General features: G+C 36.3%; 1 protein-coding gene across 4 annotated transcripts in view; it reads left to right on the top strand.

The window, feature by feature from the left end:
* The first annotated feature begins 671 nt into the window (after nt 1-671).
* Nucleotides 672-12,937, top strand: part of ZDBF2 (zinc finger DBF-type containing 2) — a 30,241-nt gene continuing 17,975 nt past the window's right edge. The window contains exons 1-5 of one of the 4 annotated variants that reach the window (XM_057503651.1): nt 675-1,723; nt 2,776-2,914; nt 5,143-5,195; nt 5,892-5,969; nt 7,167-7,271. In XM_057503651.1, coding sequence (XP_057359634.1) covers nt 7,212-7,271 — 60 coding nt within the window. In that variant the 5' untranslated portion in view covers nt 675-1,723; nt 2,776-2,914; nt 5,143-5,195; nt 5,892-5,969; nt 7,167-7,211. Of the gene's footprint in view, nt 2,915-5,142; nt 5,196-5,891; nt 5,970-7,166; nt 7,272-7,371; nt 7,481-12,937 lie in introns of all 4 variants that reach the window. The other 3 variants (XM_036928001.2, XM_036928000.2, XM_057503652.1) reach the window with 3 other exon arrangements.

Raw genomic sequence — 12,937 nt, 5'->3', positions numbered from 1 at the left:
AATGCAAAACCCTTGGTGGCTATCTCGCGAACGAACGGCGTTGGGAGCCTAGTCATTTCGGTTGGAACAGGTTTGATTTCCCAAGCTCCCGAGTGGGGCCCTGACCCTGGAGGAAGTGTTCGCTTTAAAAGATCTCGCGGAGGGGAGGCTTCGGGCGGGAGGAAAGGGGCTGCAGCGCCGGGGGCGGCGGTGGGCTGGGGGCGGGCTCGCGGCTCCTGCGTCAGAAGGGGCCCTGTTTTCGCACCTTCCCTGACGTCAAACCTCAATCAAGAGCTGCAGCGCTACGCTCCCCGCGGATATCTGCGTGGGCTGAGTCGTGACTCGGGCCCGGGTCCTGCGAGTGACGCGCTCGCTTCGCTCCTCGCCCCGCACAGGCGGGAGAGGCAGGCGGCTCTAATATCTGACTCCGCGGGTAGCGGGCGGCCGGCGGCCGCGGCGCCCTGGACAGCCCGGGGGTCCGGGTACCGCCATGGAACCGGAATAGGAAGAGAGCTCACCCACCGGCCTTGGGCCTCCACCGAAGGCCGGAAGGAATCCGGGCGGCCTCCGCGGAGGTGAGGACCGCGGCGGGGGCGGGAGCGGGGGCGGACGCAGGCGCGGGCGGGGCGGGCCGAGGCGGCGCGCGGCCGGGGCGACGCCCGCGGGCTCTGTGCGCGCGGCCGGGGGTGGGGCCTGCTCGCCTCGTGCCCCGGGCGCCTGCTTCCTCCGGAGGGACGCCCGGACCGCTCGCCTGGCTCCCGCACCCGCCTCGCAGGTCCTCGGCTTCCCCTCGCCGCAGCCCCTTTCCGCCCCTCCTGCCTGCGCGCGGCCGGCGTCTCCGGGCCGGGATCGAGGTGGCTGGGCGTGGGGTGGAGGTGGGGCGCAGGCTGCCTTGCGCTTCTGTCGGGGGCCGAGGGTTGGAGGTGCTCGCGGACTAGGCTTTGGGCCGGCGCTGGGAAGGGGGCGGCCTGCGGCGGTCGGTTTAGGGCTTTGTACCCGCGGGAACTTGCAGGGGCACCTGTGGGGCTGAGATCTGGAGCCACCTGTCCGCAGAGCCCCTTTCCCCCATGCTTGGGATGTGTCCAGCTGTTTGCAGATCTAGGCCTTTACCAGCTTCTGGCGATTAGAGTTTATTTTGGAATTGTTAGAATTTTGTGTGAACGAATTTACTGTCGTGCAACAGTTGTGTAAATCTGGTCAAATTACGCCGTCGTTATTATGTGCTGCTGAGAAGGCCCTTTCCAGCTCCTAACGTTATGCGACGCGGTGATACTGGCAGCGCGTGGAAGAAATGCATAACGAGATGCTGGCTCTCAAGGAACTAAACCGTTTTGTATCTTCATAATGGAATTATATATATATGTATTTTATAGCAATTATACTATCGGGGTGGGGGAAACTCACTTGGGAAAAGCTCATAGCAATCTCATTCTTAAGAGCCATTATTGACAATTTAGGGGTGCAACAACGTGTATTCGTATGTTATGTAAATGCGGTACTAATGCGATCTGCTTGTTTTTACCTACGATCTGCTTGTTTTTACCTGATGCACTGAGGACGTTTCCTATATCAATGCATAAACATCCTTCCATTGCCTTCTCAATTTGTACTGACTTGGACCCAAATCCTGGAAGGCAAGAATTTTCTTCTTTTTCCTGCATCTTGGGCAGTGGCCAGCCTTAGTAAAGAAACTCGTTAAAGATAGGATAAAATATCACCACGATGGCAAAGATACTGGATAAAAGTAAGCGGCATTAAGAGTAACAGTCATCTTCTAGAAAATACTGTTTGTTCTGCTTAATAATTTGAGGCAGTTTTTTTTCAAATTGCAGTTTTCATCCCATTAGTAAATTGTGAATTTAATTTTGTGGGTCATAACTAACACTTTAAAAAAACGAAATAAGATAGCATGGAAAACACCTAATACATGTAATGAAATGAGGGTATTGCTTTATAAAATTTTGTTTTAACTGTGTGTGGGGGTGTGTGTGCATGTATGTCTGTGCCTGTGTGCTGGGTTGTGATATAAAATGTATTGCTTCCTGTGTGTCATGCTAATTAAATTTCAAGTCACTCACCCAAGGTACTGTTAGCACTCATCTCAGAATGGGAACAGTGATGCAGTTAAGCTGAATGTTAGTTTTACTCTTTTCTTTGGAATATGTGACAGTGTTTACTGCAGCAAATGAAATTCTTAATTATTTGTTTTCACTTCATATTAAAACAATCAATTAGTATTCTTGAAAATACAGGGAGGACGTTTCAGAGAAGCTAAGAGATAAAGAGCATACACTGCTCAGATTGATTTAGGGTCAAATCCCAGCTACAACGTTGCTGGTGTGTGACCTGGAGCAAGATACACGCTTCTTTCTAAACCTCAGTTTCCTGATTTGTAAAGTGGGAGTTACCATAACACTAACCTCATTAAGTAAGCTGTTTGAGATTTAGAGGAGTTAAGGCGAGTCAAACTGTTGACACAGTGCCTGTAATTCACTAAAAATTGGCTGCTATTATTTTATTAAGACTGAAGGGAGGTATCCAGGATAATGCTTGAAACCAGAGGTAAACCAACATAAATAGGTGGATAGTCCAAAAAAATGGGAAGTTGAAAATTAGTTAATGTGGTAAAGAAAGGGACCCTGAATTACGATGGTCTTTTTATATTATTTTACCATTGTTATGTGACTGCTTCTCAGTCATTTTCCTGTTGCTAGACAGATTTAGATTATTTTATTCAATAAACCAAATGCCCTTCTGCTGTCTTATTTGATATTAAGTTGATGTTTCTCTTGTCAGGCAATTGAAAAATATTTCCCAGAGGGATTCTGGATTTTGTTAGCACTTATTTCAACACCGCAATCAGCTTGAGAAAATTACTACAACCCTGAACTCATTTCAACTATGTGTTTATCTCTGCAGCAGGTACAGATCTCAGGTGTGCAAGAAATAGTCCTAAAATAAATAAATGCAATTTTATTTCTGTTTTTGCTGAAGTCACCTGAGGCAGTTCAGAGATCTGTTTACTGCCCCACCTCAGTTTATGCAGTTTTAAATGTTATATAAACCAATGAAATAAGAATGTAAGCATTGTCATTTTTCTATAGCATTGTTATTTTTATGAAAAACAAATTGAGTGCTTTGGACTAAAAAAAAGGCTGTTGCAAAAGTACTATATTGGGGGTGACAACTACGAAAGGTTGGGGAAAATCTTAAACATTAATTATAATACCGCTGTCAGTTTTGAAAATGTCTTTAGGTTCTGATTCTGCTTTAGAAGAACCCAAATGGAAACTCACTGATGGTAAATTATGATATGATTTATGAAAATTAAAAAAAAAAATGACTTAGAACTCTATTTGTCTTGTGCACAAAAAACTCAATGAAATAAAAAAAGTAATTTGATCTTAAATCACATACACATTTATTTGTTAGATTAAAAATTTATTATGTATGTATTTTAAAAATCATTGACTAATTTTTTTAAAAGTTAATGCACTAACTATTAGGTCTTGTCAGATAAAGAGGGCTTTTATCTTACACTGATAAAATACTATGTAATCATTAACCATTCTGTTTTGGAGTTATATATAATTCATCATATATGGTTAAGTGAGAGAGAAGGCTATAAAATAGACTGTATAGTACCATTCCATTTTTATAAAACATGTTTACAACAAAGAAGAATATATGACAAATGTTACAGGTGGGTAGTGGGATTATGGCTGATTTTTATGCTCTTTATTTCTTTATTTTTATAATTGTACTATACTAAGTATGTTTTACTTTCATAATAAAAATTAATAAAATAATTTTTAAAGAAATAATTTGTGTGTGTTTTCCTAATTTACAAGGATAAATGAGATCAAAGTCTTTGCTCTAAGGGATATGATTCTTTCAACTTGGATATTTTGGGTGTTAGCTAAAGCTTCAGGATTCTAGGAAATGGTGTACAATAGTTTAATAGTTACATCTTTACCTTGTGAAAAGTTCCCGAGTAGGAAAGAACCACCATTGTAGAATTTTCTTAAAGCACTCTTTAGTGTATGGCATTCCAAAAAATTTCCACAGTGCCTAAAGATACTTTCTAAATTCTTTAGTCTGCTTTTAAATCCTATCATGTCGAAACTCAATCTGCCTTTCTTGCTTTACTGCCCCTTCTGTTCTTAAATGAAACCTTAACTCCTGCTGAACTTGTCAGCTAACTATCTCCAAATGTACCTTGCGCTTTCTTGCTTTTGTACTTTTGCTTCTTTGTTACTAGGAATATCTTTTCCTGACTTTTGTGTAAGTAAATTATACCCATTTCCCAGTGTCCGATTAAAAAACTATATTCTGTGACATCCTGGCGCCTCCAGCTAAAACTGAATTTTTGCAACTGAAGCCATAAGCACTTACATGTGCATAGGCATTTCTCAGATACTACCTGGCCTTTTTACATCAACTTCCCAGTGCCATTTTAAATTCTTGAGAGCAAGATACCTTGTCTTACTATATTTCTTTCTATCCTTTAGAGCTAGCATGGAACCCTGCACAGCGTAGGTGCTAAGTACTTATTTATTCCTTGATTACACAGTGTCACCAGCTCTATGGAGGCCAAGTGTTGGAATTTTTTGTTAGCCCAGTGATCATGAGTATGGGTTGGTACTTTGCCCACCATGTGGAAGAAGAAAAAATTGATAATTTGGCTTAATTCAGCTGATAGAGATGAGGAAGAGTTGACAGTATTTTTCACTAAAACTAACGTGGGAGCTAAGAGGTGGTTAATCCAGGACCCAAACTTAATTTCACATAAATATTTTTCTAAACATGAAGCTCATTTTGGGTCTGAAACATCTTTGTCCTTAACCTTACCAGAGGCTCAGTTCCGCCTTACATTCTTTTAGGGATGCTGCTCCTGGAACCCGAAGAGCTGGAGTATTTGATGGTGGGTTAAATGCACTATCATAGATACTCTGCTCCAGAACATCTTAGGAGGTCATGTGGGATTTGGTGAATCATAGTATGTAAAGTGCTTTGTATTCAAGAGTTAATATTTTTTTCTCCTGGTATTGGAAACTTACTTGTGTCACTTTTCAAACTTAAATATGACATGGGGGTACTTATTTGGCCAGTGCTGTAGGTGCTTATGGGGCTTATCTTTTTTTTAATTGTTTTCATTTACAGATGTTTTCCAGGATTAATACAGCCGATGAAATACCTGCCCTTTTCTGCCCAAGGTAAATGATGTGTTACTCTATAAAAATACCAGGGACCAGTAGAATTCAGAATTTGTGAAAAAAAGAAAACCTGGTCATGCCAAGTAATAACGATCCTAGACCCCAAAGAAGTGATCTCTTTAATAATTTTATTAGTGCACAAAAAAACATGACATACCAGAATCACCTTGAAGCATTTTAAATATGCATAATATGCATGTGCCTGGCTCCCTGCCAGGGTACTTTGATTCAGTAAGTTTTTCAGGTGGGGTCCTAGCATGTGACTTTTTATTTAAAATGCCAACAAGTGTTTCTGATTCATTGTAACTCATTGTCATTGAGGCATGTAAATGGCACAGGTTGGTGCAGATGGCAGGTAATAATGCCATGGGAGTTAAAGGCCTAAGTTAAAGATCAAAAAAATATTTAAAAATTTTTTTGTGTGTGATGTTAAGACTCATACGTTCGTTTTGCCTTTCATTCAATGAGTGTTTTTAATATTTTTAAATAAAGCACTAAAAACTTTATTATCTTATGATTTTACACAGGTAGGTTTACACTCTAGGGCGCTCTCAGACTGAAAATTGTCTTATCTATAAATACAGCTTAAAATGAAGCTTGTTTTATTTTGTTGATCCAAGTTAATAAATGAAGTATTTTAATGGAAAAAAGATCAAATTTTAAGTAAGTAATTTCTTAATGTATTTTTTATTTCAGAGCCCGGTTTAATTGATTTTTTCCCCCGTAAGTTTGGGAAGTCAGAAAATCAGAATTTATCATAATAAGAAGTAATAGGTAAGTATATGTTATAATATTATTTTGATTTAATGAAGCTTTTCTATTCTCCTCTTACTGGTTTTAAGGTTGTGATTTCATTTTTTAAGCACTGATTTTAATGAGTAAGCTTATTCTATTGCAGGATCATCATCAGAAATACTTGTAACACATTATAGGGTCATTCTGTTACATATTTTCCAACGGACAAGAATCTTTAAAATAATGACAGTTAACTTGACAAAATCATTACTTACAAATCTGTTTCCACTTTTAACAGCAAAAAAACTGCATTGTGTTGAATTTGTTAATCGTGAATTATATACACTTTGTGTCAGTTGAGTAGTAGTCATAAACTGAGTATACTTTATGTCAGTGTATAAAGGCTGTGTATCAAAATTACCTAGGAAATTAAGATGTTCTGTATTCTGGGCCCTAGGCTTCCTTAAATCAGAATTTTGGAGGATGATTTCGATATTTAGCATGTTTGGGACCCATTGCAGTTTGTAATGTTAAAGGATTTTAGTTTTGGGGGGTGAAACTTGGAAACTATTCTTTATTTGTACAGAAATCTCATTGCACTAGTTGGAAAAAAATTCGTCATACTTAATTTGGTTTATGTAACTGTCAGAAGACAAATATCTTGTATTTCAGAGGCTAAATTAGTTGTTATTTTGATTTTTAGCAACTTTGCTGGCTAAATTATTTTTAAATCTGCCCCTTTGTGGACTAAGCAGAAAATATGTGTGGTATCTTTAGTCTTGTGAAGGAGAATTAGATATTATATAAGACATGTAGAGTTTGAGTAATCTGGAATTTTGTATAGAAATAGAATGGGAAAATGGATGAACCTCATGAGCATGTAGTAACAACTTAGAAATAGTCATTTGTCTTTATAAATTGAGTACTGTGTTCTTTAATACTGAATCAATTTCTAAGTCTAATAAGTAACCAGAAAACTGATTAAAAAATATTTAGTCATTTAGTCTTCAAATATTGGTAACAAACTACTTTTTTAGAAGATGTATAGCTCTCATCTCTACTCCAGGCTCACTGATTGATTCAGTAGTTCATGGCAGCCTTATCTAATCTCATAATTACTAGAAATAAGAGTGGGTAGGATTCAAGAATTAATTTCTGTTCTCTGCTATTTCGTAGCTCTTTTCCTCAGGGTAGTAAGGAATTATTGTGATTTTTGCCATTTTTTTCTTTTTTCAGTTTGAGTATTCAAGGACAATAGCCATTTGACTTTGGTTATTCAGTATGCAGAAAAGACAAGGATATTGCAGCTATTGCTGTGTGCGCTATTATAATCTGGAAAAGGTGAGAGGATCCTATTAATATGGTTATACCCTAAAGGACCTAGTGGTGACTTTCTCTTCCTTTACATTTTACTAAATTTATTTATTCATTCATTGAACAGATGATTTTGAGAATCTACTAGTTGGCAGACAGACACTGTTTAAAGTTCTAGGGATACGACCATGAACAAAACCAAGTCCCTTTATTCAAGAAGCTTACATTATAGTGCGGTAAGACAAAAAATAATTAGTCATATCAATTTAGTATATAATATGTCAGATTGTGATAAATGTTATGAAGAAAATAAAATAGAAAAGGGAGTGCAATATGAGGTAGGGTGGCCAGGTTAGGTTAAGAAAGTGACTTTTGAGTTGAGATTTGAATGAAGTGGGAGCCAGGCTTGCATTATTTCTGGGGGAAGAATATCTAGGTAGAGGGAAGAGAGGACAAGGAGAAACCCTGAGGCAAAAGGGTGGTTAACATGCTAACCAAAAGCTAGGAGGTGGTTGTGGCTGTGGTGGAGGTAGGGTAAGGGGTGGATGGTAAATGATAGGTGATGAATTCAGAGAATTAGATTCTGTAAGATACTGTAGGATAAGGCAAGGACTCTGAATTTTATGCTTTGATGCAGCAAAAAAGTCTTAAATTTTGCCATAGTTGAATTTAGCTTTTCTTCCTCTTTTGTTGCTTGTGTTTTTGGTGTCATAAAGATTGGCCAATCCAAGGTCATGAACATGATTTATGCCTAGGTCTTCCTCTTAAGAATTTTATAGTTTTAGCTCTTACATTAAAGTCTTTGAGTCACACCACATATTTTTGTATATGTGTGATTTAATTACCTTCTTAAAAGCTCAGTCTCCAAATACAGTCACATTGCAGATTAGAAGTTTAACATAGGAAATTGGGGAAGGCACAATTAAGTCTATAGCAATTACATTGATTTGAGTTTCAGATGTTAAACCAAATTTGCATTCCTGGTATAAATTCCACTTGGTATGGTGTACAGTCCTTTCTATATGAGTATTTGGTGTGCTAGGATTTTGTTGAGGATTTTTGCATCTACATTCATTAAGAGTATTGTCTGTAGCTTTGTTTTCTTGTGTTGTCTTTGTCTGGTTTTTGGTATGAAGTATAATACTGGTTTTATAAAGTGAATTGAGCTGTGTTCCTTTCCCTTTTTATTGGAAGAGTTAGTGAAATACTGTATATGGAGACTTTGAAATATGTATTCAGGATGATAGCTGCAGTTTTCTGAGCAGGATTGTTAACTTAGAAGAATCTCCAGTTTTTCTTCAGGATCTAAGCTGTGGAATTGTGTCATATGGGAAGCGGTAATATAATGAAGTTCTGGTTCTGCTAGTGTTAAACTGTTCCCTCTTAGAGGCTACCTAAGACAAATTTATATTATGTAAAAATGCTGTTTGTGGCATCTGGTTTAATTATCTAATAGTAATCACTTAAATATGTACTAAGGAAAAGTTTTTATTAGTGTGATTTCCATACCTCTTCCTTTTTGAAAAGAAATTCTAATGCTGGGTATAAACATGGAGAGGCAGATAATAGATCTCAAAGTTTTCTTTAATATTTCTCTCATGATTGATAAATTATATCATCACTTGACTGGAAGATTATTTGTTGAACCTTTGGTAATGATAAAGCATATAAATTCTTTTTTAAATTGAAGTATTGTTGCAATATAGTCTTACACTGGTTTCAAGTAAACAACACAATAAGTTACCCATATTATTAAATCCTCACCCCCAGTAAGGCATTTACTGTCTGTCAACATAGGAAGATGTTACAGAATCATTGGCTATATTCTCCAAAAGCATATTCTTTTGACTACAAATTCTATTCACTAAATTTAGTATAACTTTTTAAGGTTTTTTTTTGTTTGGTTTAACCTTTTGCTTAAGGTTTAAAATGATAATTTTTAAATATTTGGATACTCTTGCATACTAAACTGAGATTTAAAAAGATTCTGTTTAAAAATGGATGGAGAACTTGAACAGACATTTCTCCAAAGAAGAAATGCAGATGGCCAACAGATGGGAACAAATACAGATGGGAACATGAAAAGATGTTCCACATCACTAATCATTAGGAAAATGCAAATCAAAACCACAATGAGATACCACCTCACACCAGTTAAAATGGCCACTATCCAAAAGACAAGAAATAACTAATGTTAGTGAGGATGTGGAGAAAAGGGAACCCTTGTACACTGTTGGTGGGAATGCAAATTGGTGCAGCCACTGTGGAAAGCAGTTTGGAGGTTCCTCAAAAAACTAAAAATAGAAATAACATATGACCCTGTAATTCCACTTCTAGGAATTTACCTGAAGAAAACAAAATCCCTGATTTAAAGAGATATGTGTACCCATGTGGCATGGAATATTATTCATCCATAAAAAAGAAAGAAATCCTGTCACTTACAACAATGTATATGGATCTAGAGTAGTATGCTAAGTGAAAGAAGCCAGGTAGAGAAAGACAGATATCATATAATTTCACTTATTTGTGGAATATAAAAACAAAAAACAAAACAAAATGAACAAACCATGGTAGACTAATAGACACTGAGAAATGACTGGTGGTTACTGTGTGGGAGGGGTTGGGGTGAGTGGGTGGGGAGGTTAAGGGGAATAAAAGGGCATAAAAATTCTCAGTCATAGTATAAGTTGGTGATGGGGATAGTAATACAGCATGGAGAATATAGCCAGTGATTCTGTAGCATTTTCCTATGTTGATGGAATGTAACTGCACTAGTGGGGGTAATGATTTAATAATGTGGGTAACTGTTGAACCACTGTGTTGTATATTTGAAAGAGATAGAAGATAGTAAATAACAGTACTTCAATTAAAAAAAAAAAGAATTCTGTTGATGACAGCCAAGCAATATGTACTAACTATACATCTTGCATATATAAATAAATAAACATATAAATAAATAAACATATATGTATTTATATTTTATGGCTTTGGAGAGCTATTAAGGCAGTGAAGAAATATGAGTCCCAGTTGTAGCTGAATATTCAACAGAAACAGTGGAAGCTGAAGAAGGAAAAAACAACTACCAACTTAGAATTCTATACTCGGTAAATATATCCTTTAAAAAAGAAGGTGGAATAAAAACACTAGCATACCCTTACTATTTAGGAATACTAAAGGAGCTCTTCAAGTAGAAGGAAAGTGATTTCCAATTGGAAGCTCAGAGATAGAAGAAGGAATGAAGAGCAATGGAAAGGTAAATAAGTGGGTAGTCTAGTGAATATCATCTGGTAGGATTAACAGCAATGACATGTAAGTTGGAAGGGGAGTAGATCAAGTTAATTTCTAAGGACCTTGCTTTGCTCAGAAAGAGAGTAAAAGTAACAAGTAATTTTAGATTTTGAGAACTCAGCATTGCTGTTATAATCTGTTACCACTAATAGTCTAGGAAAAGAGTCTATAAACTAACTACCAGGTTAACCAAAAGGGAAAATTTATAATAATAAAAAATCCGTAGGAGGCAAGAAAGAAGAGAAATAGGGATATTGTATTGGCAAGAATAATAAAATCATTTAAAAATAATACCAAAGATTAAATCCAAATATATTAGTAATATATTAAGTGAGAATAGACTTGATGCTTGAATTAAACTATATTCAGTATTTTCTCAGAGGTTCTAGCCAGAGAAATAAGGAAAGAAAAAAAATTATAAAGATTAGGTAAGGAGAAACAGCACTTATTTGTACACAGTGTGACTGTAGACATAGAAAGTCCTGAACCTAGGTAAACTGTTAAAAAGCTTATTGGGCTAACATAAAAAGAAATTATGTTCTTTGCAAACCACACAGAAAATGAAATTTAAAAAATATTTATAACAGCGAAAAAGAACAACTAATGAATAAATAAAATAGTATATATTAGGTTTTTATACAGAAAACAATAAACATTGAGAGAAATTTAGGAAAAATTAAATAATTGGTATGATATACCATGTTTATGGATTGGAAAGATCAATATTATAAACATGTCAGTTCTCCCAAACTGATATGTTGATTCAATGAAATTTCAGTAAAAATTCAAGCAAAGTTTTTTTTTTAATGAAAAGCCAATTTTGATATATGTGGGCATGCAAAAGGCTACGAAGAACCAGTATAAAAGAAGGACAAAATCAAAAGACTTAGAATACCAGATAGCAAAACTTACTATTAAACTACAGCCATTAAGACAATGGTGTAAAGTTAGACCATGGAAATAAACCAGAACCTCCAGAAACTGACACATATATGGATATTTGATCTGTGATAAAGAAGAGCAGTGAGGATAAAACTTTCTTCAGTATGTGATACTGGGTCAATTTTATGTCTATATGGGGGAAAAAAATGAAACTTTATTGCTAAATCATCTTGGGTACAAAAGTCAATTCCAAGTAGATTATAGGTATAAATATTATATGTAAAACAATAAAGTTTTCTGGAACAAATAGAAAACCTTTATGACTTTGAGGTAGGGAGGGATTTCTGAAACTGGTTACAAAAAGCACTGACAAATTGGTAAACTGGACTGCAGTAAAGTTAAGGAAAGGTAGGTGGAAAAAGAAAAAAAATTGGTCAACTGGACTACAGTAATGTTAAGGCAAGGCGAAAGATGATTAAGAAAGAGAAAAGGTATCTATAGGTATTCCCAGGAAAGATATGGATTTACTTTGTGTGTGTTTGTGTTAATAAAACTTTATTGATGATTATGTGTGTGCACACACAAACAGAAAAGGCAAGTCAAAGAAGATGATGGTACTTGATACACATTTAATTGAACAAAGAGCTCTTCTCCAGAATAAATGGAGAATTCTTATGATGCATTAAAAAGAATAACATCCAGTTGAAAAATAGGAAAATATTTGAGTAGACATAGAGGATATCCAGGTGGCTAGTAAATAAGAAAAGTTAACACAAAAATTGCAAAATAAAGCCACAATGATATAACATTGAGGCCCCACTACAATAGCTGTATTTAGAGACTGACAGGGCAAATGTTGATGCAAAAATAGTACAGAAACTTTGGAAGACTAGTTAAAGGTGAGTACTAAAGCTGAATGTATGCAAACCTTGTGATTCAAAAGTTTCATTCAATACAATACCTAGTATTATACTAAAAAATGGATGCACATGGGCACCAAAAGACATATAAGACAGTTCTTTGCAGCATTATTTCTAATAGCCAGAAGTTGCAAATGACACAAACATCCATTAAGAATAGAATGAAGAAAGTTGTGGTATATTCATACAGTGGAATACTATGCAGAAATGGAAATAAACAGACTACAAATAATATGGATAAGTATTAAAAACTATTAAGTGAAAGAAGCTGAATGAAAAAAATGCATATTGTAAGATTCCATTTATATAAATTGAGAAACTTCTGAAACTAATCTATATTAAAAATTAAGATAATAGTTACTTTTTGGGAAGAGGGAAAGAATATTAGATTGGTAAGGGTACTGGGTACAGTTTTTTAGGGATCAATAATTATAGATGTGTTTGTGATAATTTATTGAGCTGTATACATATGATTTGTGTAGTTTTCCTGTTATATGTCAAAAAATTAAAAGAAACTGAAACCTTCTGAGATGTATATTGTGGTGTTTACTGTGGTTTATGTAAGTGGGGTTCTCCATTGGCATTGCTTTTTACATTTTTCCT

Source organism: Manis pentadactyla, chromosome 6 (assembly GCF_030020395.1).
Source record: "Manis pentadactyla isolate mManPen7 chromosome 6, mManPen7.hap1, whole genome shotgun sequence".
Classification (NCBI taxonomy): Eukaryota; Metazoa; Chordata; class Mammalia; order Pholidota; family Manidae; genus Manis; species Manis pentadactyla.
This window is presented reverse-complemented; position numbering and strand designations above follow the sequence as displayed.